Source organism: Leuciscus leuciscus, assembly GCF_965113295.1.
Source record: "Leuciscus leuciscus genome assembly, chromosome: 22".
Classification (NCBI taxonomy): domain Eukaryota; kingdom Metazoa; phylum Chordata; class Actinopteri; order Cypriniformes; family Leuciscidae; genus Leuciscus; species Leuciscus leuciscus.
In genome coordinates, this window is record NC_138746.1 from 18,096,006 (window position 1) to 18,122,317 (window position 26,312).

General features: G+C 36.8%; 2 protein-coding genes across 6 annotated transcripts in view; both read left to right on the forward strand.

Moving 5' to 3' along the window:
• Window positions 1–13,000, forward strand: part of ppm1aa (protein phosphatase, Mg2+/Mn2+ dependent, 1Aa) — a 21,592-nt gene extending 8,592 nt beyond the window's left edge. Inside the window, exon 6 of one of the 3 annotated variants that reach the window (XM_082153086.1) lies at window positions 12,613–13,000. In XM_082153086.1, coding sequence (XP_082009212.1) covers window positions 12,613–12,855 — 243 coding nt within the window. In that variant the 3' untranslated portion in view covers window positions 12,856–13,000. Of the gene's footprint in view, window positions 1–4,380; window positions 4,399–6,546; window positions 7,242–12,612 lie in introns of those variants that run through there. The other 2 variants (XM_082153088.1, XM_082153089.1) reach the window with 2 other exon arrangements.
• Window positions 12,871–26,312, forward strand: six6a (SIX homeobox 6a). 3 transcript variants are annotated; one of them, XM_082153099.1, is made up of 4 exons: window positions 17,187–19,920; window positions 20,085–20,216; window positions 23,380–24,472; window positions 25,389–26,312. In XM_082153099.1, exons 3-4 carry the CDS (start codon window positions 23,901–23,903, stop codon window positions 25,552–25,554), a joined length of 738 nt encoding a protein of 245 aa, XP_082009225.1. In that variant the 5' UTR covers window positions 17,187–19,920; window positions 20,085–20,216; window positions 23,380–23,900; the 3' UTR covers window positions 25,555–26,312. The 3 variants fall into 3 exon arrangements, with proteins under 3 accessions (XP_082009227.1, XP_082009225.1, XP_082009226.1); XM_082153100.1 differs by having other exon boundaries at window positions 23,816–24,472; XM_082153101.1 differs by lacking the exons at window positions 17,187–19,920; window positions 20,085–20,216 and adding an exon at window positions 12,871–12,889 and having other exon boundaries at window positions 23,816–24,472.

The window sequence follows — 26,312 nt, forward strand, 5'->3', positions numbered from 1 at the left end:
CTCGCACAGGTTTGGAACAACTTGAGAGTGAGTAAATGATGACAATTTCATTTTTTAGGTGAACTAACCTTTTAAGTGAGCGAATGTGTTTGGCTATCAATGTATATTGAATGAATGGATGTGTGAGATTGCATGTTTATTGTGCTTAAAATTCTGTGGGTTTTAATGGGGATATTTAGGCTTTTGACACAAATATAAAAGGCTTTAGCTATAGCGCTCACTCACCCATCTGCACTGCTGAGAGAGTGATGAGTGAAAGCAAGTATTACACTCAACTCTCTGATTTTTCTTCTTGTACCATTTGCTTCATCATGTATTGATTTGTTTGTTTTTTTGGATGTGGTTTTTTTTGTTGTTGTTTTTTTCTTAAAGAACAAATCCAGTGTGATGCAGTGAGCTTGCCTGGTTTTGGGCGGAGCCTACATGTGTTCCTCTGACCAATAGGGAGCGCAACAGAGTACTGTTTGCTGCTAAAGTGTGTGATTGAAGCATTCGTTCATTCATTTGAATGCTCTTAGTTTATATTCTCCTGCACCTTTTTACCTTTCCCCCCCAATGCTATATGTAACAGTTCTGAATTAATTTAATTGTGTTGTTTTCAGAGAGATTGCCGCTTGTTAATTTGTCCTAAGATTGTCTGAAACGTGACATGGTAAAATCAAAACCCCTGCGTCCTTACCTCCCCAAACTAAATATTTTATGTATTGAATAGATTATATGAACAGGAATTCCCTTGCGTCTGATAAATACGTTAGCTTTTTGTCTAATCCCGTATATTTGCATACTGAAAAAAAAGGGTAGGTAAAATGATCACTTCTTTGAGTCTTTTTCGTGAACTTCACAGGGTGATTTATTAAACTTTAAAACTAATATTGTAACAAAATGACAATCTAACAGTGTATAGCTAATGTAAACGGAAAGAAATCTCCTTGTATCCTCTATGCTTTTGGCTTGTTATAACACAGGCTTAAAGATAGTTGTGTTTGTGTGTGGAATGGTAAGCTGTGTTTTCCCCAGTGGAAGCTGGAATATTGTGTAATAGGAGGATTTACGAAATGAATCTAAAATTAACAGGACATTTTAGGATGGTCTCAGAGGCCAAGATGTGTTCATGTGTCTTTTTAAGCTTTTTTGCATCCGAAAAGCTGCGTGGAATCACTTTAGGAATGTAGACATGAGGAACGACGTATCTTAATAGGATGCTGTTGGTTTGCTTAACCCTCGTTTTGGCTTTATAAGGACTTTAATTTCTCTCATGTGAAAATTGACTAATGACGTGACTCTGAGATGTTTTTGCAATGCGTTTTGTTGTATTTATGCCGTTTTGAGATCCATAAATAATAGCTATATGTTCCCCCTCATCATTGTAAGATGTCCAGATTGTTTTTAGATAAAAAAAAAGAAATAAAAAAAGCAAAAATACTGAATTTTTAGCTTCAAGATAGTCATAGGTACAGGTCCATTAATTGTGGAGAGGTTATATAATGGCTTACAATGAAACGTACAAGCCCATTTATAGATAGAGATGTTTATGAATGTGTTTTTACTATGTTATGTCTTGTCACTCAAGTTGACATGGGCATTTCGCAAGGAATTTTAAGTGACGCATGAACCGTTGCATTTGTTAATTGCGCGTATATTTGCTTTCTTTTACTAAATATGTGTCACAAACAGTTTTAGGCCCGTATTTTAGGTTTATGCTCTGAAATCCTATTTCTGTGGTCGCTAGCTCTGTAGTGTTTGCTTGGTAGCTCATTTTAGTTGATTTATCCGGACCTGCCTTCTAATGTATAAAACAAGTGATTAATGCAGCCTTAATGCCTCCTGCAAAACCCCACACCCCAAACCCTTGGGCTTTGCTCTTATATTACAGAGCTCTCTACACAAACACATCACAATTTTGTGCTAAAGGGAACAAAATTTTCTAGCACGTTGTGTAATCCAGTGGTTCGGCCACACACATTCTTAGACACACGTATGGTATTTTACTCTCGTGAAATCCCACCTCCTACCCCAACAGGATTATTTTTGCTGATTTCAGTCATCTGCTGTCCTCATAAGCTAAGCTATTTTTGTTAAATAATTGATATGTATATTTGTATTCATTTATAAATATGTACACAAAATGAAGTGAGTAATCAAGGATAATCTCTCCTCCCTGTAACCCACTGTGACCCACTGGTCATCCTCTAACTGTTCCACTGTCCATTTTTGTTGTTTTAATCTTTTCAGACTGGAAATAAACCTATTTTATTTGAAAAAAAAATAAAAAAATTCGGTGTAGTTTATTTATCTTGCTTTTCCCCCCATTTCCTTGTTATGAAATTATAAATGGATTATACATGGATTAGAAATGACAGCTTGGATGTGTCCTAAATGGATATTATACAAAAGTTTTGTTTTTGTTGTTGCCAGTTTTAATATCAATATCTTAGAGGGTTTGGGATTGGTACACTATACGAGATTTAAATTTTATTTTTATTTTTTTTTAATGTGTCTTTTAGGAAATTAATTAATATTATACTCAAAAGTGATCAAAGTGACACTGAAGACATTTAAAAGATTTCTATTTCAAATACTGTTCTTTTGAACTTTCTATTCATCAAAGGATCCTAAACAAATGTAGCATGGTTTCACAAAAATATTATGTAGAACAACCATTTTCAACATTGGTTATATTAAGAAATGTTTCTTTGAGTGAAATTTCAGCAAATTAGAATGATTTCTGAAGGATCATGTGACACTGAAGACTGGAGTAATGATACTGGAAATACAGCTTTGTCATAACTGGAATAAATTACATTTTTACAATTCAAATAGAAAAGTTATTTAATTGTAATAAAATTTCACAATATTACAGATTTGACAATTTTTTATCATATAAATGCAGCATTTCTTTCAGGAACTTCTTTCAAAAACATTACATTCTTACTGACCCCCATTCCTTTGAACAGTATAGGTCAATTGCAGATATTCATAAGTTTTTATTTCTATACTATTTATAGCAAAACCAATTACTCTCCCTGTATTTGTGACCAACACAGCTTTAGGTAAAATATACTATTCGGGAAGTGTTTTAAATTGCTGCCAGCAAAATGAATAGACTACAAATGGATTATAGTTTCTGACCCTCTCAAAACCTAATAAATGAATGTAAATACTCACCTCTTAAAAGGTATTTTCTTCTGTCTTGTAAATCTTTGCACTGGCCACCAATATGACCCAAGATCTGCAGTGAGAGGATGAAGGTAATTCGGACATCTATTACTAGTTCTTTTGGATTTTTGTGACCCCTAATCTTAAGTGTAAAAGCGGTATAGTAGCCAGTTATGTGCCATTCTTTATTTGTTTTGAGATTTTGAGGTGGGCGTGGTCTCTTGCTTCTGAGGGAAGGGACCTTAAATTTAATAAAAATATACTATTACAAAGCAAAGGAGATCCTAAATATGAGTCATAATGCTGGCAGCGTTTCAGTCCAATGATATTTTGCCCAACCAGTAAGGTTTTTGTGGGTGATTTGTTTTAGACTGGGCAGAGTGTCCTTGAAGTTAATAAACACTTTAATTTTAGAGCTGAAGGACTGGTCTCTATGTAACAGATTTTTCATTTACCTGATTAACACGAGTATTGGTTTCATTTTGACATCGGTCTTGAAATGGGAAAGCATCTTTTGTGCAACATCATCTGGACGTTACAGAAGTGCTAAATTAAAGACGGGAGTAACAGTGGAAAGATTATCATGCCTGCTAGAAATGTGTGTTTTTCAGATGAACGGATTAACTTTCCCAGCCAACCTCATTCTCATCATATGGTGTTCCTTTTGTATTTGGGTGGTATTTTGTGTCAATCTACTGTTCATTTACAGCTCTGAAAAGTTATGGTTTACAACTATTTTGTTGTCTTTTAGCAGCCAGGTGGGGGCAGTGTGTGTTGGATAGAATGAAGAGTCTAAAAAGTGAAGCCACTGTCAAAACCAAAGTCAGTCAGTTTAGAATGAACTACTGTTACAATTACAGCAAAATGAAAGAGATACAGAAATACGTAAATGGATTATAATTTCTGACCTTCTCAAAATCTAATGGGGTTTTTGATGTAAGAATTAGTCATTTTTTAAAACTTTTGCTAAAGTGAGTCTACCAAAGAATGCCTCTCCGGTAGATTTTGAATTGTAATAGCGCATATTCACCCAGGATCTGACAGACAGAAGTGTATTTAAAGGGATACTTTACACATTTACTCCGCCTCTTGTCATCCCAAACTTAAATTACTTTCTTTTTTTGAGTGTTTTTTTGGGGGTCCAATGAAAGTCAATGATAACCAAAACTGTTTAGTTGCCGAATGCCAACATTCTTCAAAATATGTTCTTTTATTGTTTTGCAGTAGAAAGGAGTTCATACAGGTCTCATCATTCTGTGATCAGATGGGGCTGGAATAAACTACACAACTTTTTTAAAGTCCCCCTGTGGTGAAAATCAAGTTTTTAACGTTGTTTATACGTCTATGTGAAGTTTAGACTGAAATTATAAACCGAAATGTTCAATGCAAGTCTACAGGATTATTATACAACATAATTATAGCAGTGGATTGCAGAAAATAAGTGACGGAAATGATGACTACTCACCATGAGGGGTTTACACTTTACAGCTTCGCTGTTCGGCACAACTGTATTTTTTCCCCCTCTCTTTGAGAGCTTACAAACACTTTCAGTCTGAGCTGTGATGGAATCTGCCCTCTTATTGTTTCAGTGTTATATGTGCACGTATACGTTTGAATGGGAGACTTGTATCTCTCTGCTGCGGCTGCACGGATTCATCACAGTCAAACAAAACAGCTCAGCCTGCCAACAGCAGACAGATAATATTGACTGTGCTATTACCTCTCAGTCCTCTTTCTTCTCTCATATTCTCTTAACAGTTCTCACTCTTTTTCAAATGCATGTGGTTGTGTGTCTATCTATCTTTCTCTGTTATTCTCAGTTACTCGAGGTCACTGATGTTCAAGCAATGTTGCTGTTTTCATTTATACCTTAGTAAAAGCTCTTCGGCATGTTTGTTAACGGTATGTTGGAATTTCTCTCCCGGCCAGTGTGCTTTTCTTCTTTCTTTGTATGTGTTTGCTTTGCTGTGTTTTTATATTAAAGGGTTAGTTCACCCAAAAATGAAAATTCTGTCAGTAATTACTCACCCTCATGTTGTTCCAACCGCGTAAGACCTTCGTTCATCTTCGGAACACAAATTAAGATATTTTTGATGAAATCTGAGAGCTGATCACTTCTCCATAGGCTGCTAGGTGGCCCAAACTTGCTGGCCCAGAAAAGTTATTAAAGAGATCGTTAATATAGTCCAAGTGACTACAGTGGCTCAATCTTAAGTATATCAAGCGACGAGAATACTTTTTGTGCGCAAAAACAAACAAAAATAACGACTTTATTCCACTATTCATTTCCTTCTCTCTGGGCCACTAGTTGGTTCGCGTAGTGTTTTTGCGCGTCACACACATGACCAGCGTCGGCCAATAGTGAGCCTACGTGGTGACGTGTGAAGGCCAATTTATACTTCTGCGTCGGGTGCGCGTAGAAGGTACGGCGTAGCATACGCATTGACGTGTACCATACGTCGTACCCTTCGCCGTACCCTGACGCGCACCTCCTCAAAAATTTAACTACGCGTCGCGGCGACGCGGACCGCAAGATCTGTGATTGGTCGGCTGGATAGCATCGCGTTTCCTCCTACGCATTTCCGGAATGATCTTCTGCACTCTGCACCGCCCACCCGCCATTTTTAAATTCCGAAGATCAGTGAAGAGCCATGGAAATAGACCAAGTGACCGAGAGATTGCTTGAAGAAGTGCGGAAATACAGCCATCTGTATGACTCCTTCAGTCGCCATTGCTCGTAGAAACCTAAACTCAAAACAGCCGCGAGGAATGTAAACACAGTGGAACATTAAAACCCACCCGCGCCAACTAGCGTTTCGGCGGTGTAACTGCAGAGCAACACAGACATTCGCAGAAGTATAAATGCTCACGACGGCGTCGCCTACGTGCGTAGCCTACGACGTACACTACGGCGTACACTCGACGCAGAAGTATAAATTGGCCTTAACACAGACGCGCTGCGCAAAAACACTTACGAGGCCCAGAGAGAAGGAAATGAATAGTGGAATAAAGTCGTTATTTTTGTTTGTTTTTGCGCACAAAAAGTATTCTCGTCGCTTGATATACTTAAGATTGAGCCACTGTAGTCACTTGGACTATATTAACGATCTCTTTAATAACTTTTCTGGGCCAGCCAGTTTGGGCCACCTAGCAGCCTACGGAGAAGTTATCAGCTCTCAGATTTCATCAAAAATATCTTAATTTGTGTTCCGAAGATGAACGAAGGTCTTACACGGTTGGAACAACATGAGGGTGAGTAATTACTGACAAAATGTTCATTTTTGGGTGAACTAACCCTTTAACCCTTAGCACGTACTGTTGTCCTCTTCTCAAAATGGCCTGTGCATCTCTTCCTGTCTGTAGTCAATTCTCTCTATTCTTCTCCTCCAGGATCCAGACATCCTTTTCTTCAGAGGTTTCTTCTAGATACTGCGCAAGCCTTCTCCTTTCCCCTTTCCTCCTTACTTCTTACTTATCCTGTTGGTTAGCACTTAAAGTTTTGCATCCCAGTGTTGGTTGTTTTTATGATTTTGGTCAATTTTGACACTGTTAGTCTCATATAACATATGTATATTTATAAACGTGACCTAAACTTGACAGCATCTTTCAGTAAGATATATAATACTGCTCAGAAGTTTGGGGTCGGTAAGATTTTTAAATGTTTTGGAAAGTAATCTCTTGTGCTCAACAAGGCTTTATTTATTTGATCAAAAATACAGTAAAAACAGTATTGTTATAATTTAAAATAACTATTTTAGACTATTTTAATATATTTTAAAATGTAATTTATTCCTGTGATGGTAAAGCTGAATTTTCAGCGTCATTACTCATTACTTTTTTTTTTATGATTATTATAAATTTTGAAAGCAGTCGTGCTGCTTAACATTTTTGTGGAAACTGATATATTTTTGATGAATTGAAAGTTTAAAAGAACAGCATTTATTTTAAGTAGAAATCTTTTTTGAATTTATTATAAATACATTTTAGTCATTTTACTGTCAGTTTTGATCAATTGAATGCATTCTTGCTAAAAAAGTTCATTTCTTTACAAAAACAATTATAAATAAAACATTATATATAATATTTTTAAAAATTGGACCTCAAACTTTTGAATGGTTCACTCTTAAAAATAAAGGTTCCAAAAGGTTTTTTTTCACAGCGATGCCATAGAATAACCATTTTTGGTTCCCCCAAAAAACTTTCAGTGAACAGTTCTTAAAAGAATATATATATTTTTTTATAGTGTGAAGAACATTTTCAAATTCTAAAGAACCATTTGCCCAGTGGAAAGGTTCCATTGATGTTAAAAGTTCTTCATAGAACCATAGATGCCAATAAACCTTTATTTTTAAGAGTGTATAGTGTACATCATTCTCCACCAGGGTCTTCATGTAAAGTGAATATAGTAAATCTTCAAGCTTTACAAATTCCAAAGGCATTATCCAGTAAAGGCATTTGGCGTATGCCATGAAAACAAAAGAAAATCCTCTTTATAATGACTTCGCCTCCATGAAGTGTGGAACAGCCCTCTAATTGCATCTAACATGCAATAAAAGTCCATGATTCAGGGAACAATGACGCGTAGACCATGGAACAAGGTTGACCGGCAGAACACTGCAGAGTTTGATAGCAGGCGGTTGGTGTGATGCTGCTTTCTGTTGTTGTAATGAGAGCACACTGCACCGTAGTTCCTAACATCAGAGAATAGACGTGGTGCTTCTGAAGGGACCAGTGTAGAGAAACTCTCAGAGAGCTTTTCATTGGTGCTGATGGTGCTGATTACCTCAGAGGGATTCAGTTATTTTACAACGAACCAGATTGGCCTCAGACAGATCCAGCTGTGTCATTTCATAACTCAGCTAGAGCAGTGGATGGCCGTCGTTCATGTTTTTTCTTCCTTTCTAACTGTTCCAGTTCACACTGTTCTAGTTTCTCATGCAAGTCATATTGAGATTTAAAAGGCACTTATTTTTGAGACACGAGACAATATGCTTGACTTGACATTAGATTATTAGACCGTTTAATCGTTCCTCAAATTTTAATGAAATTGTTTGGGATTTTAAAATAATTTCCTTAGTTTTAAATAAATGTTTTTTGATAAATATTTGACACTTTATTTCTGAAGGTCTTGATTCATATTGAGTGAAAGAGCAATCACATTCTGTGAGAAAATAAAAGCATGAGATTGCAAGTGAATACTTGATCATGTTGAATAAAATGTAAAAATGTCTTTCAGTTTGTAGTGTCAGTTTGTCACCCCATGTTTTGCCCCATGTCTCAAGAATCATGAGGATGAGCATGTTTTCTTCGTTTTAGATTGTCAGAGATGATAAGATTGTATGGTGATGCATATTTAATAAAGAATAAAACACAATATAATTTATTATGACAGAATCATCCTGATTATATTGGCATATACCAACAAATGTTGTTTTATGAGTCATATTAGGTATAAAAAGATACTTAAGGTAACACCTGTGCATATTTTCAGTTTTTTACAGCACACACACACACACACACACACACACACACACACACACACACACACACTCAGGATGTAGTTCTCAGTAAAGGTCACTGTGCTGTGTTACTGACACCCTTAGGTGTGAAGTTCTCTCATCGTGGCATTTTATGTCAGACACACACATAGACACCATATATCAGCTCACAGTTGCAGATCAGTGTGACGTGTGATGCTTGATGACTGTAAGAAAGTGTGTCTCGCAAAGAGGAAAGACAGAATATGAGAGAGGAGGAAACCTGTCAAGACTGTGTGTTATTAAATGAACTTTTATAGATTTTGATGTGAATCATAATGCCTGATTCATACATATTGCTGGATTTTTTATGAGACTGCCTCTCTCTCCTTCTCTCTGTCTCTCTTTTTTTTCTTCTTTGTTGAACAGGTGCCACTTTGACCAGCGACAATAGTGCTTTAAGTTTGTCTTTCATTTGCACAGTGGGATGTCTTCTGCTTCTGTGTGCCATTTGGAAGAAGGGAATGGGCTGAGGGCAGGAAAAAAAAGAGAGGGAAATGTTATTTGGCACATCACCCTTGTTGATTTGGCGTTATACAACAGAGAGTAAGGGCTTGTTGGTAAATATGTAAATGGTGCACTGTGAAGACATCCTGCCTGGCACGATTCTTGAGCCAGCGGAGACACAAAGACGTAATTCAGAAAATAACTCCGCAAGGAAGTAAAAAATAAGAAGAGAAGGCAACAATTACAGCTTAGTGTTGCTGTATGGACTTGCAGAAAATTTTTTCATAACATAAGCTGGCAAAAGGATCATCTATATAACTTGTATTTTTTATTTAACACATTGGCAAAAATAATGATCTCATTATGCATTTGAAATAAACCCTGCTAGATTTCTCGCTTTTAAAGAAGCTCGTTTATTAGACAGTTTAATTAGTCATTTAGCTGATGCTTTTTCCTAACTAAGGCTCTTAGCAACTAACAGAAGTGAAAGTTTGACTTAGGTAAGTACAATTTAATTATAGTGATTAAAAATCCTGTTATGTTTTTTAGCTCAAGATATTATTTGTAATGTCGATCAGATTTCTGACTACCTTTCTGCTATGTGTAATAGACATGTAATCACTGAAAAGGAGAACTTGTTAGGAAAGAGAGCTCAAAGTGTTAGTGTGATCTAACATACTGTATATTTTTTGTCATGGGACCATATTTAGAAAGAGTCCATCGTAGTTCGCTTCCTGTGACTAAGAGATTCACAAGAAAAGATGAGTAAGATATTATGCTTTACAATAATTATCATTTCTAACTTTTTTCCCATGTCAGAGTAAGTTTTATAGCATATAAAATTTGTTTTATGTTAAAGCAAATTTGAACAGGTCTAAAAAAATTGTAAGAGTAATTTAGCCTATAAGAATAAACTATTAAATGTGACCCTGGACCACAACCCAGTCACATGGGTACATTTTTTGAAATTGAGATTTATACATCATCTGAAACATGAATAAATAAGCTTTCCATTTATGTGTGGTTTGTTAGGATAGGAGAATATTTGGCCGAGATACAACTATTTGAAAATCGGGAATCTGAGAGTGCAAAAAAAATCGAAACATTGAGAAAATCTCCTTTAAAATTGTCCATTATGTTCACGATTGTGCTGCATTCACTCAAAAAAATAAATGTTTTATATATTTACGGTTGGAAATTTACTAAATATCTTCATGGAACATGATCTTTACTTAATATCCTAATGATTTTTGGCATAAAAGAAAAATCTGTAATTTTGACAATGTATTGTTGGCTATTGGCACAAATATACCCGTGCGACTTATGACTGGTTTTGTGATCCAGGATCACAAATGAAGAATTTTCCCCAAATGTTGGTGAATGTGCCAAGTTCTAAAAAATGACAGACTTAGCAGACTTACAAATTTAGTATACTAAAAGTACAATTGCAGGGTATTTATATTAAGTATATAAATATGTAAATGTATTTGTATACTTAGCATAAAATAAATGTATTTCAAATACATTTTAGTATTTATTTTCACTTGGGAATGGTCCAATAATGATCAAACCCCAGGAAATACTATTAATACAATAATGTTACAAACACTATTTCAAAATATTGAAAATATTTTGTAAAATATTTTGAGAATTCGCCACCTTAAAATATTGTGAATATTAGAAATTTTCCCGGATAGTTTATGAATATGTGAATAACACTGGTCTGCAATTTTTTAGAAGTCATGACATATGACACTTTATGACAGGGGTGCAAAACTCAGTTCCTGTAGGGCCACAGACCTGCAGAGTTTAGCTTCTTCAACCCTAAGTAAACACACTTGATCGAGTCCTTCAGGCTTATTTGAAAACTACAGGTATGTGTGTTGGAGCAGGGTTAAAACTAAACTCTGTATGGCTCTGGCCCTCCAGGAACTGAGTTTTGCACCCCTGCTATATGATTTCTTGAGCTGATTTAGGGCAAGTTGTTCTGCAGAGTGATATAAACTTTGTTAAGATTGCATCCATTAACCATGACAACATGATGCAATTCATATCATGTATGACACGCAATACCAGCTTGCATCTATCATTGTTTTCCCTAAAAAGCAAGTACTGTACAACCCATAGATTTATTCATTGATCTAGTCAAATATGTATTTTAGTCATTTCTGGTTTATAAATAACTTATCCTCCGCCACTCAAGTGTCAGTGACCCATAATTAGTCAAGATTAACCACATTTATTTCAGAAGTATTTTGCTGTAGACCATTGAGGAAAAATATGACTCAGAAATTAAACATTAGTAAATGCTTTTCTCTTTTACGTGGATAGATTTGTTTGCAATGTAAACCATTCAGTCATTCTGGATTTGACAGTTTGTGGGGCAAGTTGTATCACTTGACCACTTTTTTGAGGAGTTATAGCTAACCCCACTATATGTTAGTAAAGTCTTATTCCAAGTTAAAGTAATCTTCATTCAGGGTTGAATGGAGTTCATGTGCAGCTTACACAGTCGGTCACATGCAGGAATGAACCAGGAAAGCTTACTGCTTTTCTTTTTACTCGTCCTTTTTGTTTCTAGTGGAGGTGAAGGACATATACTATATATTAATAAAAAAACCTGATGCACTATTTTCCCTATAGATTTAGTTTTATTGTTAATATAGATATACCCTTTAGTACTGGAGGTGTCTTTTGAAGCTGTCTCTCAAAGCTCTGTTGTTTTGATTTAATAAGCAGGCAAATACTATAACATTTGAATTCAATAGAACAGGGCAGCAATTACTACGGGTTGTGACTCTAGATTCGCAAAGAAGAGGGGCTGAACCTTCACCTTCAATTCAGCAACTTTAAATGTGAATGTTTAGAAAATGTTCTCATATAGTCAAAGGTTATTTAATTTGCTTGCTGGGAATAATTCACAACAGTGCTTCTACTTTTCACTTTGGAATGTTGATGAGGCCAGATTATAAAACATTTTTTTTTTTTAACTCACCTCACATCCTTCAGTATGTTTAAAAAAAAAGTCTAGTATATTCATGAAGAAGCAGGTTCATTATTCACTAAGAAAAGAAACTATATTTTAGTCAGGTGCATTACAAAATCAATTCCTTTTACAAGCTTGTAAGTCTGATTAAAAAATCAAGTTTGTTCAAAATAAATTGAATACTTTGGCATGAGTCTGACCTTTTTAATTGCTCTTTTTATGTGGAAAAAACTTTAAAAAGTTAAAACTTTTCCAGAAACACCAAATTTGGAAAGCAGAAGTACAAAATTCAGAATATAAAAATATTACATGTTTATCTATTTGTTTTTTCCATCCAGTACTGTCATTAAAAGCACCATATAAATCTATAAACATGCATTTTAAATGGTTTATAGAACCTTGAAAACACGCTCTAAATGGACGGCACGATCCTACTGAAACATTTTAATAAGTGACAAAGACTTCAGACTTCTTGTTTCTTGACAGGCTCCATTTAGGGTTCCCGTGCGTGGCCGGTTCGAGTGGCCCGCTATTGTCCCACAGAAGTCCGGAGGGAGGAAGCGCTTCTTTGGGTGGTCTGACAAACCCCCGCGGCCCACAATAGAGCGGGGCCCAATTATGATGAGGACGTTTTTCTACTTGAAGGTTGTTGATTTACGGCTCCCAGTTCAACCGCCTGCAATTACCAGTGAAGCAGCCATGCACATTCACAGCACTTTCTGTATTTAAAGTATGAAGAGTGAAAGCCCAATTTGTTATTAAGGTAAGAAATCATGTTTTAGACGTACATTTTGTTACGTAGTAATTTTATTTGTCTGTTAAATATATTAATTTCACCGCATGTAGAGTAATATTCTGTGTTGATCTCTCTGTAGGTTGTGATTTCAGTTGTGAAAAAGTTTCTTTGGTGAACATTTTTATTTCAGCAGATCAGTCTTAACCGTAGAATCAAGTGCTAGTGGTAAACAGATAGAAGTTTGTGTCAAAATGATTATGAATGGTTTTGATGGCGATCTACCTCAATGTACACCATCAATGTAGCCGCTTCTCTACGTCTCTTTGACGATGATTCAAATTATTATGTTTTATTAATAAATTATTATTAGCTGCTGCTAATTATAGCTATAAAAATATTACTGCTCATTGTTTTTTCTATCAGTTTGTTAACTTAACTTTATTTGTGTTTTTTTGTTGTCAACACCTTTATTTATAATCTGTTTGAAAAAATGAAGGTTATGAGCAGCTTTGTTTTTAGAAAATGTAGAAAATGTGTCTCAGCAAAAAGACAAGTATGAAAATAATCTTCTATATTTACTCGCTTTATGGCAGTATTATTTAATTAAAAAACTAGACAATATTAACCAAATTATGTATACAACTTATAAAGCAACAAGAGTTCACAAGTAAATACCATTTCTTACAAATATTTCTATAACTATAGCCTATAACAGTAGGCTATCTAAATCATTTTATACATCCCAAAATAGTCAACTTATCAGAATTGTACTCTTGAGTTTTAGGAAACTGAGGAATTTTACCCTGAAGTTAGGCTACTCTGATGTATTTTTCCCTATAATTTGGGGCAGATGTGATGAATTTTACCCTGTGGTTTGGATTACACTGATGTATTTTACCATAAAGTTTAGGGTTGTGACACTGTCTGGTGTTGTTGGCACTGAAGAAGCAGGTCGAAGGTTCAGATCTAATCTCTCTAATTAAGCCGTCTTGGTTGTAAAGCTATGATCTCTGAAACAACATAAACATGACGGGAATGTAGACTCCTTTAATAGGGTATTAAATCTCGAAATACCAAAATAACAGCAATGACGAAGTCTCCATTCACTTCACACAATTCCCATTTTTGACTCTTAAATTGTTAAATCATCTTATCACCAACGCAGAGCTATAAGATAAAGGATGATTCTCCAATGGGAGTGTTTAGATGCCTCCGAAATATTAGAAATGTCTGTAGTAAATATTTGTTATGGAATTTTGATGTAATGGATAAAAAAACATCCAACAACCATGCTCTGGTGAAATGTCTTCACAGCCTTTTTTAACTGCATACTGTCATTTATAGATCTGCTTCTACACTGAGTGGCCTTCACCTCAGAAACATTCCTTTCATTGCCATTCCCCGGTATGTATCAGCGTGGGTCACTGTTGAAAATGACAGCAAATCTAAAATGAAACCGTATTCTGGAGCACACGATCAAGGTTAGCAGCCGCAGCAAAGAGCGTGAATATAAGTCAGAAAGGTTAGGAGAAACAGAAAGTCTGCTATTCTTCTCAGGCGGTTTCCTTGTTTCTAAGAGTCCAAATTGACTTTTTTTTTCTTTGATGAATCATGTTTCTGCTACAGGCCACTGACTTCCCAATGCAAAGACGTCAACCCTGTAAAGGGAGGAATTGTATAAGATCTCTCTACGCTATTTATACTCTGTCCTTTCACCAGAACGAAAGGGGACACGCATCTTCAAGAGACTCGTTGAGAGAGCTGTTGTATTTTTTTATACGATGGATGTGAATTGAAATCATATAGCCTATTCAAAATAATCCACGCTATTTGTTCCATCGTCTTTGGTCTGTGAAACTAAAAGCATAGATGACACTCTTGAAGTGTCCGTTTATGTGCGTGCAATCATATCTCTGTTGATTTCAGAAAACTCAAACACACTCGGCTGATTTGCGCTGATTTGTAGCATCTGATCTTGAGGTGTGTATATTTTTCTTTATTGTTGCTTTATTTTGGAAAAAGTATCACACACATACTCACATAGGCCTACTTTTAGCCTATATGGGGACTCTCCATAGTCAAAATGGTATTTATACTGTAAACTCTAAACCTATTCATCACAGAAAACTTTTGGCATTTTTTTAATACAAAAAAAACCCCTTAAGTATGATGTTTAAGCCATTTGGTTTAAGAGAACACAGGAACCATGTTTACGTTGTAATACCCATGTCATTTTAAACCATATATACAAGAACACACACAGACACGTAAGGAATCGCCCTCATCTGTTCTGCAGTATTTGCCTTCACCTCTGTGTACGGAGGGCAGGTGGGGGAGTAAAGTGAAAGAGTCTGTGAGCCTTAACAAGCTCCAAATAGAAAAAGAACATCATTTTCATTAGGCTGCCAGACAAAGGCAGAAGCCCCCGTGTTTTTGGGGAGGTCTGCTGTGTGTATGTGTGTGTTTCCTTGGGATATGCCTCTCAAGCGAGAGCGTGCGTATGATTGTGAGAGACTCTGTGTGTGTGTGTTTTTCAGGGACTGTCCTCTTTCCTGGCTGCTTTGTCTCTATTGGTATTGTGTGCTGCTCAGAGAAAGGACTTCCTGGTCAATAGGGAGTAGAGTACCATGAACTCGACAGCTCCCAAAACACTCCACACACACACACACACACACACACACACACACACACACACACACACACACACACACAAACCCTTCTCAGCAGGCCGGAGAGCAGATAGAGAGAGACGACAGGATGGTGCAATTGTGATGACTTGTTGCTAGGTGACTGACAGACAAATGCTCAAATCAGGGCCTGTTTTTTTTAAAGCTTAAGTCTATCTTTCTGAAATGTTTGACTGACTTGAATAGATTCACAGGAAAACATATAGGCTAGAAGCACGTCCTGATTTTGCCGAGTTAGACGCGTTACTGTGTTAACATGTTTTGTTGATCCTGGAACAACATTCCTGTCCAAAAATTTTAGCATAACCATATCGCTACACTTAAACCTAAACTTACCCATAACTTGATTGATAATTGATGAAAACTTCCATAGTATTTTCTTTTTCCTACTATGGAAGTCAATAGCTACCATCAACTTTCTGGTTACCAACATTCTTTAAAATATCTTCTTTTGTGCTCAACAGAAGAAAGAAACTCATACAGGTTTGGAACAACTTGAGGGTGAGTAAATGATGACAGAATTTTCATTTTTGGGTGAAATATCCCTTTAAGTGATTGCAAAAACAATCCTGGCTATAACAGATGGCTTTGTCTTTTTAGCTGATTGGCTAAAGGGATTAACTTGTATTTCTTTTACGAGGATAAATTGTCCTGGACAAATTCACTCCACTAAAGACCACCCCTCTCTTTAACAGAAGAGATACTGAGAGTAAGACAGAGAAAAGATAGAACTAGTACATTGTTCTCTTGCTGCACTGCTTCAGGCTTGATCTCAGGTTTATGAGTCACTCTCTGCATGAGTATCACAGCACAACTCTCAGAGGACAGACGGCAGACGATCAGAAGACCTAGTGTAGCCACACACCACATTTACTCACTACTGTGTGTGTGTGTGTTTGTTTGTATGTCTGCTGAGAGTCAAAGTGAGATGAGTCTCTGCTGTCACTTGCTGTCAGAATCACTGCATCAGACGCCACACACATACACGTGGAAATAGTTTCTTTAGAGATTTGACCTGTTTCTCAATGTCTCTTCTCCTTTAGCTCAATAACACACTCAACTTGGACACATACCTGTCACCAATGGCCAGTGAATGATCTGCCTTAAATCTGTAACGCTCTCCAACACACAAACATGTTTCCCGATCTTTGTCAGGAAAATCAAAAGTGTCAGTTTGGCATTTGACATACGCCCCAAGTAGAGAGATCACGCCTAGCCGCAAACATCCTACTGGCACACACACACACACACACACACACACGGCTGACCTTGTCATCCTCACGCACACACATTGCTGCTGTCTGTCTGTAAGCTGTGTAGCTGAGCTCATTCAACAACTGAAAAGTCTGTTCATCCACTATCAGAAGAGGCGGAGATTATTTATTTCTCTGAAAAGCACAACAGCATTAGACATCCATATGTCTGACTTTTATTTTGCCCTGTTTAATAAAAATCCTTTATTTTAGAGACTTTAGAGAAATGACTTGTCTGCATGCTTCTGGATTGTCTTCCATCTTAGAAAATATATCTGTTTTGGTCAATGTCTGAATGTTTTCCATGTCAAAAGGTGAACAATATTATATGTTTTATTTAGCCGTTTTATTTTTGTGCCATTTAGGGGAGGGTCTATCCAAAATATATGGAGGCTCATTTGTCTCTTAAAATAATTAAAAAGATAATCGCTTTTCTCATATTATTATTATTATTATTATGCTATTGTGGCTTTATTTCTCATTTTAAACTAAACTTACACTTCCTTTATTATATCATATTTTTATTTTATTTTGTATATATATATATATACACTTTGGAAATGGGCTTTCACAGTAACAGACCACAATAATAGGCAGGTGTAGGGAGAAAAATACACTGTAAACATTATTGTAATTTTAACTGTAAAATTGAACAGTAAAAACCTGTTAATTGGTCAACATAAGTTCCTGTACTATATGAGAACATTTTCATGTAATTTTACAGTAAAATACTGTTAAATGTACCATTTTTAAGTAAAATCAAATTTACAGTGAAAAGCCATAAACTGACATTCCTAAAATTCCCTGACACTTTACATTTGATGGATTTTAATTGTATTTTTTCTTATTATTATTATTTTTAATCAGTTTTTAGGGTTTTATGTTACATCTTATGTTGTTGGATGAATGTTTATTGCATTATTTTAGTGTCATTTTTTATTTGTTACCATGATGGTGTTTTGTATTTGTGTGAATGATACGCCCTTCTATATATTAATATTATTTACCTCAGCGTTGGAAAATCTACTTGTGATAAATTTAAATTTACCATGTGGCTTTAACACCAGTGTTATTATGGTTATGTCAGTATATGCTGTTGTATTTACCTGGTCATTTTTGTTTTGTTTTGTAAATTAAAATTTTAAACTGTAAAATTTACAGGATCTGTAAATAATATTTTTACTGAATTATTCTGGCATTTTTTTTCTGTAAAAATGACAGATTTTTTTTACAGTATATATTAAGATGCTGTAGCAGTCTCTGTGAAAGGAAGACATCTAAAAAAAATATCAGAAAATGAATATAGGCTTCACTAGACACTAGACAACAAAAATCCTTTTTGCTGGATTTCATGCGCAGCAAAAGATCGATTTCACTTGTTATGCGACGATGTGAGAGATAACTGACTGGAGGGTGGCAAAGGATTTGGTGATCCCGAGCGTCATTGACAAATATCTTGTAAAAAGTGCGGTCAGTAACTCCTCTCCCCATACACAGAGTACACGTGATTGCAAATTCGAAAGTGAAAAGAGAGCATGCATTCAAACGTCTTTCCCCGCATATTGACACACAAAAAAAACAACAAAAAAAAGGTGTCACTGGGGCACTATATAGGCTATAGACCTTGTTCACAGCAGCGCCATCTTTGATTATTAATGGGAATGAAAGCGAGGCTGTGAGGGATAGACATGCATCTCTTCAGTGGGTTGTACTGTTATTTAATCTGTTTTTGGATTGTTCTGCTGACGAAACACAGCAAAAAATATCTTTCCAAAAAATGTCAACAACATGAGCTGTAAAATTATAAGTGATCTGGGAGCTTTATACAGCGGATGTCATTGAAAACACGGCAAGTTTATCCCTCATAGCCTTGCTTTCATATCTGTCATGGCGCTGCTCTGAATAAGGTCTATACCCTTTTTAAAAGGTAGTACCTCAGAGGTACATATTGGTACCAAAAGTGTATATATAGGCTACCTAAATGGTACAAATTTGAACCTTTTTAAAGGGTACCGTCCCAGTGACTGCTTTTGTACCATTTTTTCGGAGAGCGTAGCATCTCCCTGATGCTTTATAGGCCTATATACACAGAGTAGTGATTGACATAATCTTCATATCAGACTGAACAGACTCAGCAGACTATCTGAAGTTCATCAGGATTACAGTAAAACAGTTTGTTTTTGTAGGGCTCTTCAACAAAGGTATATAAAGATGACATTGAAATGACATCTTTCCCTCTTCTGTCATCACAGGCACTCAGTTTTAAATGATGCTCTGACAATTAGCCGTTTCTTTGTCCCTCTTCTTTCAGATTTTATGGCAATGTGTGGTGTGATTATAAGCAAATTCTTCATAAATGTAGTGTTGGGAGATTATTAGCTTGTCTAAAATAATTAACTTCATCAAATCATTGAATTTAGTCCATTGTGATTGAAAAGGAAAAACACTAAATATATGAGGACCACATAACTCACCATAAGTTGTACAAGCGTTGTGACTGAGCTGTGGTTTTCAGATCAGGGGTAAGTGGTGTGTCTAGTTGCTAGGTAACAGTTAATGTAGACCAAAAATGTCTGTCTCATTTGTGTCTTTGATGGACTAGATATTACATTGTAGGGTTTAAAAGCCAAGGGTTGTTGTTTTGTTGCTGTTTAATTTATGTCATGCAAATCAAAATGCTAATGGGGCATTCCAGTATTAGTTAGTAACATGAGCAATTGGTGTGTGCTGTTTGTGACACTTTGTTTGCACTCGGACTACACATGGAGGTGTAGATTTCATGTCTTCATTTTGGGTGTGTTTGTTTGAGAAAAAGAAAATAAATGAGAGCAGAAAAAGAGGTACAGATTTACTTTTGAACTGTGAAAAGTGATATGACAAACTGAATGATAAAGAAATAACCCGAATGTCTGATGGATCCTGTTGTGTTGGGAAATAGATGTCGCTTATCCCTGTCCTGCTGCTGGATAACAGAGAGAGAGGGAGCAGGATAAGCCGGAAGGGTCATAGGATAAGAGGTCTTCTCTGTTACCACAAATCCCAGATTACATCCAAACGGGACAATGCCATGGCTGGACACCGATCTGTCATGAAGACACGCCCACACACACTCACAGAGGTCTGTAACTCATCTGGTTTGTCTATGTACTAAAGCAAGCAAAGACTTTATTTAATTGAATCTCTCATTCGTTTGCTATTATCTGGGCCAGTGGAGTATTAGCAATCCACTTCAGCTCTGCCCGACATGATATCTTAATTAGAACGTAAATCCCTGCTCTATAGGAGTCATCCAGCGTTCGGCCTCAACCAGCTGAGAGGACAACAAAGCGGATGGCATCTCTCAAATGTGTGTGTGCACTCTGTCTAAAGGAAACCGCTGGGTTGGCAGAAGGAACATGCTTTTAAAGCTCTCTGGTATGCAGAATAACAGTTTGGGGTTGGAAAGATTTTTTCAATGTTTTTGAAAGAATTCTCTAATGCTCACTAAAGGTTGCATTACAGTAAACAAAATACAGTACTATTGTGAATTATTACAACTTAAAATAACTTTTCTATTTTATATCTTGTAAAATGGAATTTATTCATGTGATGTTCAAGCTGAATTTTCAGCATCATTGCTCCAGTCTTCAGTGTCACATGATCCTTAAATCATTCTAATATGCTGATTTGATGCTCAAGAAATATTTTTTATTATGATTCAATGTTGAAAATGGTTATGCTGCTCAATATCCAAAGCCGATACTTCTTAAATGAGGAACAGAGTTTTGCTCTGCGCTGCAATGGCCTCAAACGGCCTTTGCCTGTTTCAGGTGCAGTTATAAAATGCAATAATTTTTGCCATTGGTTCAATTTATAAATGATATCCATGACACAGACAATGATGCACTCTGTGTAATGGCATAACAAATTGTGGTTGCACTTATTAATTAAGCCACAGTATATGAAAAGATAGCAACATTTGTGGTTTCACAGACTGTCGCACTAGCCTGTTGCATATTCAGGTAACTTCATTTTATATATTTTTAAGTTTTTCTCTTTGATGGGATTACAGGAGAAATCTTTAGAGTTCTTGCAGGAAACATTTTGCGTTCAGTTTTGTACTTTCCACTGAGTACTGCCCTAAAGGATACCTAGAGGTTCTTCAAAAGGTTCCAGCAATGGCAAGTGCCTCATGTTTTTTTTTCTTATTATTTTTCCTTACATTTTCACTGATGGTTAAACTACATGTACGTAGGCCTACACTTTCTGCCTCTCATCTGACACCAGTATGGACATTGCCTATACGCCTCTTCACTTAGAACTAATGCACTGATGGCATTCAACAACTTTACTTTTGGATATACCACAGACAGATATTGTTTATGTGTATTGTTTATGTTATATGTTGTATATTTTATGTTGTAGCCTATATTTCTGTTTTTAAATATTCCTGTATCTAGAACATGGCAACTCCAAGTTCATGGGTTTGATCCTCAGGGAACAATATATATAATGATGATGATACAAATATGTTAAATGCAATGTTAGCCTACCTTGAAAGTCGCATTGGATTAAAGCATCTGCTAAATGCAAAAATGTCACTTTTTATAGGGACATTCAAAAATGTTCTTTATTAATGTGGAGGTTAAGGATTGAAATACTATTTATGTGCGTCTTTATGTGTTGTTTCAGAGGACAAGCAGATAACAGAACTCTTTGTATGAGTGTCACTCCTTATCTTTACTCTCTCTCTCTCTCTCTCTCTCTCTCTCTCTCTCTCTCTCTCTCTCTCTCTCTCTCTCTCTCTCTCTCTCTCAGTCGTTCAGGGATAGCGGTGTCAGGCATTATATGTGTGCAATCCGTATTATTCAGCTCGTGCGCGCTCCATCTCGGGCTCGCGCTTTGACGTGAAGCAGTGTCATTTCGCCACTGAAGTTACGGAGCACAAAGATTAAGCGGAACGAATGATTCTCCTCAATTTATTTGCGCGATAAATACCAAGTGTCTCGTTTTGTTTTTAGGGCCAGTAGTTGTTTAAAAACAATTTTACTGAATATGAAATGACAGTTATTTTAAGAGTAATGGATTAGGCTATTTAACTTATAGGCCAAAAAAAACCTCTGAACTCTGAATATTTCATCACTGCTTCTGACCCATTGGTATTGTACTTTTTCCCAGAGAATGGCTCGTATAGCCAAGCCTACTTAGGGGACTCGCAAATCCTTTGTTTTTGGTTATTTTATGGTCGGCGTTAAAACTGTAATGAGATGGATTAAATGGACGCTTTAATCTTCTTACTGTGTCTACCTCTCGTTCTTATGGCCAACTGTCACGTCATTATTGTTTGGTTTTAACCTGCTCGGGCCTATGGATAATCGATTTACTGTTGCCAAACACAAGACGATCCTCCGCCTAGATTTAATAGACTGGACATCTTTGCGTGTTCTTTTGTTGACAGTCTGTCATTCTGATGTGACTGTTTTCAATCGCTTTGTAATGAAGGGGTGACATGCGATAGGTTAGGCCTACTGTTGACAAAGATAAAAGTCATATATATATATATAGGCCTATATATATATATGATTAGATTTTTTTTCTTTTTTTTACGGTGTCCATTGGATTTTAAGTTTCCTGTCATATACAATGTGAGGTCACTCAGGATGCCACCAACATGTTAAACGCATCCATGTATATTTTATATTAATTGCTGAGGTGTAGCTATTAAAATCCTTTGGACATTCTGATTATCCTGCGCGCGACGCATCGTGACAACAGCTCCCTATAGAGCTGATGGCAAAAGACTAACAATTTCATGCCTAACCCTACCTGAATATAAAACATGCAAAAAGTAATTTCGGTCGTTATGTGAAATAATATCTGGCCCTTCCGACAGACTTAACTTTACCTCTGAAACGAGGCATGCTTTAATGAGACCGGACACTTTTAACCATCTATCATCTTAAGAGAGCACAAAACGAAGTGTGTGATATTAAATCAGAGGACATGTGTACTCAAAATTGAATCTACCTATCATAGACTTATGTTACGATATGTTACGGTTTGGGGTTCTGAGTTAGTCCTGCCGCATAAGATACGCTGTTATCCATGGTGCCAGTTCATATTGATAGGTAGCCTATCTCATGCACAACATGATGTGCCACATTTCTTTCTACACCCTGACAGTTTTTTTTTTTTTTTTTTTTTTTTTTTTTGTCTAACTAGATTATCTTACCATGTTGTAATTTTAGAGATGACAGCTTATACTGACAACTCACGCTCAACTAATTTTTTTTTCTTCTGTGCATTTTTAAATTGAGAGTCCTTGTTTTGGGATAGACTTTATTTCGTGCTTCATGACGTTTTTAGTTTATTGAGAAATAATTTTATTTATTAATAAGTCTATACAGTGTGATTCTGAACACTATTTCCAAGGTTCTAAAAAAGCTTTCGTAAAAGCTATTCATTCACGTTTTCGCTGTGAAAATATTTATGTAAATATTTTGTAAAAAGTGTAACTTTGAATAAGCAATCATTTTTTTTATTCTGTATAGCCTGCTTTTCATAGAAAGTCTTTCTAATGTCTGTTGTATTTTAACAGACACTCTTTCCCATCGTTTTATCGACAACTCAGAGGGGGTTGCTTCCAGATTTCCACCAAACGACAACATTACATTCGGCGTCTCTGAGCAGCACAAACGTAAAGGTCAAAATGACGTTTTCACTGAAAGGCGCTGTCGCGCGCTGGGTGGTGCTGAAATCTAATGCAGCTTCACGCGTGATTGGCAAACCTGACAGTGATTGACGTGTGTCCATGGCGACCAGGCAGCCAATCTGACAACTCCAATAGAATAGCGGCAGCAGGGGCTAAATGTTCTTTTATTTTCCTCCTCGGAAAACACCTTGCTTCCAGTTTTTTATGCTCACACTCAATCAAAGAAGAGATTTTGCCGTCCAGGCTGCTTGAGCCTGCCGCACGGCATCGCTCCTCAGCTCGTTTTGTGACACGGCTGTTAACTTTTGCCGTTTTCTGACAGACAGGCTAAACAAAAAGACGGGGGATACAGACGAGGAGGAACATCAGAAAGGAGGGCCAAAGAAGAGAGAGAGATTACAGTCTCCATGTTCCAGCTGCCCATCTTGAATTTCAGCCCCCAGCAGGTCGCGGGGGTCTGCGAGACTCTCGAGGAGAGCGGCGACGTGGAGAGGCTCGGCCGCTTCCTCTGGTCACTCCCGGTGGCGCCGTCCGCTTGCGAAGTCCTCGGGAAGAACGAGTCTGTCCTGCGCGCGCGCGCGGTCGTGGCCTTTCACGCGGGAAACTTCCGCGAGCTCTACAACATACTGGAGAACCACAAATTCACCAAGGACTCACACGCGAAGCTGCAGGCGCTCTGGCTCGAGGCGCATTACCAGGAGGCGGAGAAACTCCGTGGGCGTCCGTTAGGACCCGTGGACAAGTACCGCGTCCGAAAGAAGTTTCCACTGCCTCGGACGATATGGGACGGTGAACAAAAAACACACTGCTTTAAGGAGAGGACGCGGCATCTGTTGAGAGAGTGGTACCTGCAGGACCCTTACCCGAACCCGAGCAAAAAAAGAGAGCTGGCGCAGGCGACTGGACTCACACCCACACAAGTGGGCAACTGGTTTAAAAACCGGAGGCAGAGAGACCGGGCGGCAGCGGCCAAGAACAGGTATACAGATCTCCATTGAACTGGGATATTCGCTTTTATTATTACTTTACTGTCATTGTTTTTATTCATAAGAAATAAACATTCGATTTCGTTGGAGTTTCTTGCGCAAATTTAACTTAAAATGAATGTCAAAACCGATAGTAGTTGGCAAAGCTGCTTTTGTTCACGGTACCAAAATGTGCTAATTATTTTACATTAGATCTCTGCTGATGCATACTATTTCATACCGGAATGGTTAATGACAATAGAAATAGGCTACTACATAATAGATATAACAAATACAAATATATTTTCTTAGAGTTATGAAGATGCTAATTTGTCGGATCTGCTCTGATTCTCACTTCCTCGCTTTATATCCTGCATATATTTCTAGTTCAAAAATTGTTTTTGCACTATAAGAAAATATGTTGTATCTTTGTTTGAAATGAACATACACTGTAAAAATTATATGATCAATAAGTTGACTAAATGTTTTGACATTGCTAACTAATCAAAATAAGTAAAGCAATTTTCTACTTTTTTTATAAGTTATACAAGATACAACAACTTTTTAAGTCAGTTTAATGTAATTTAAGTTGAAATGACTTAAACATCCAAGTTGATTATACTTAAATTTAAGGCAGCATCTTTTCTTTCTTTTTTTTTTCTTGTATGGCATTGAAGCTATTAATACTTTAAGAAAAGTAAATCTTTGATATTAGTTCATGCACTTACAACCTCTAACATTTTCTATTGCTTTAAGAGCATATCCCCGTCAAATGATTTTTGTTTACCACACTCAAATAATTCAATCTTAATCCAAGACATTAACCATTTATATGCTTAATCATTAACCTTATATGCATCAGTGATCTAAAGGCATTTTCACTCCACTGTAAGCAACGAGTGTCATTGACATTTTGTCTCACCCCTGTAGGCTACAGCAGCAGGTTCTGTCCGGTGGCTCGGTCCGATCGCTGGGGGACGATGACACCACAGTAGACCGCCTAGGTCCCGCCTCAAGCCCAGAAGTCAGTCTCTCAAGCAAGGCGGCCATCTCCACCATCTCCATCACCTCCAGCGACAGCGAATGTGACATCTAACGTGACAGGCTTCAAAAGAGCAAACAGAAGAACTGTAAGAGACAATCTAACAACTACAAAAATGCAGTGCCTGCAACCGGCCCAAAGAGAGGCTAAAATGAAGGATGGAAAAATAGCGTCACACAACTTCATTTTCCAACCGTTGATGTGATGAACAAAATGCGCAGTAGGCCTACTTCTCAAGAAGACAGGTAAAGGGAGTTTTTGAAAGACAAAAAGAAAAGAAAAAAGAATGTTCAATATCGGAGGGCCAAACCTATTATTGTATGTGTGCGTAGGCCTACTTTATCACGAAAAGACTGAATAATGTTTTAATGTCCACTTGTCCTTTTTAATATATAAACGATGTTTATTTGATTATTTAAAATATCATCGGCCCCTAGGCCTTTTATTTGTGTGCTTTTTTATAATTTTTGTTGTGCGTAATGCTGAGCGTCGTGGATTTAAAAAAATGATAACATGATTAAAAAAATAAAATCACTGTTGAATTAAATACGATCGCAAATTAGCAACTGTATTTTCTTTACGACACTTATTCCAGTGTGTTCAGTAACATAATTAGTCAAATTGAACCATGTAATATGTGTTATTTCATGTGTATTTTTAATGTGGCCCATGTGTCAACCCGAAAGTAAACATATGCATTTTAAAATGTGAATGTCACATGCTGCAGAACAGATTTGGAACAGACGGGGATCAAATATGTTGCATGATTTAATGCCTCTCTGCGAGCTCAATCTCTCTCACACTCGAGCGGT

What these genes read in the sequence shown, in the direction of transcription:
- six6a (XM_082153101.1), top strand. Translation starts at nt 23,901, where the DNA reads ATGTTCCAGCTGCCCATCTTGAATTTCAGCCCCCAGCAGGTCGCGGGG. An exon ending in GCGGCAGCGGCCAAGAACAG is followed by an intron (nt 24,473 to 25,388) that starts GTATACAGATCT and finishes TCACCCCTGTAG; the next exon opens with GCTACAGCAGCAGGTTCTGT.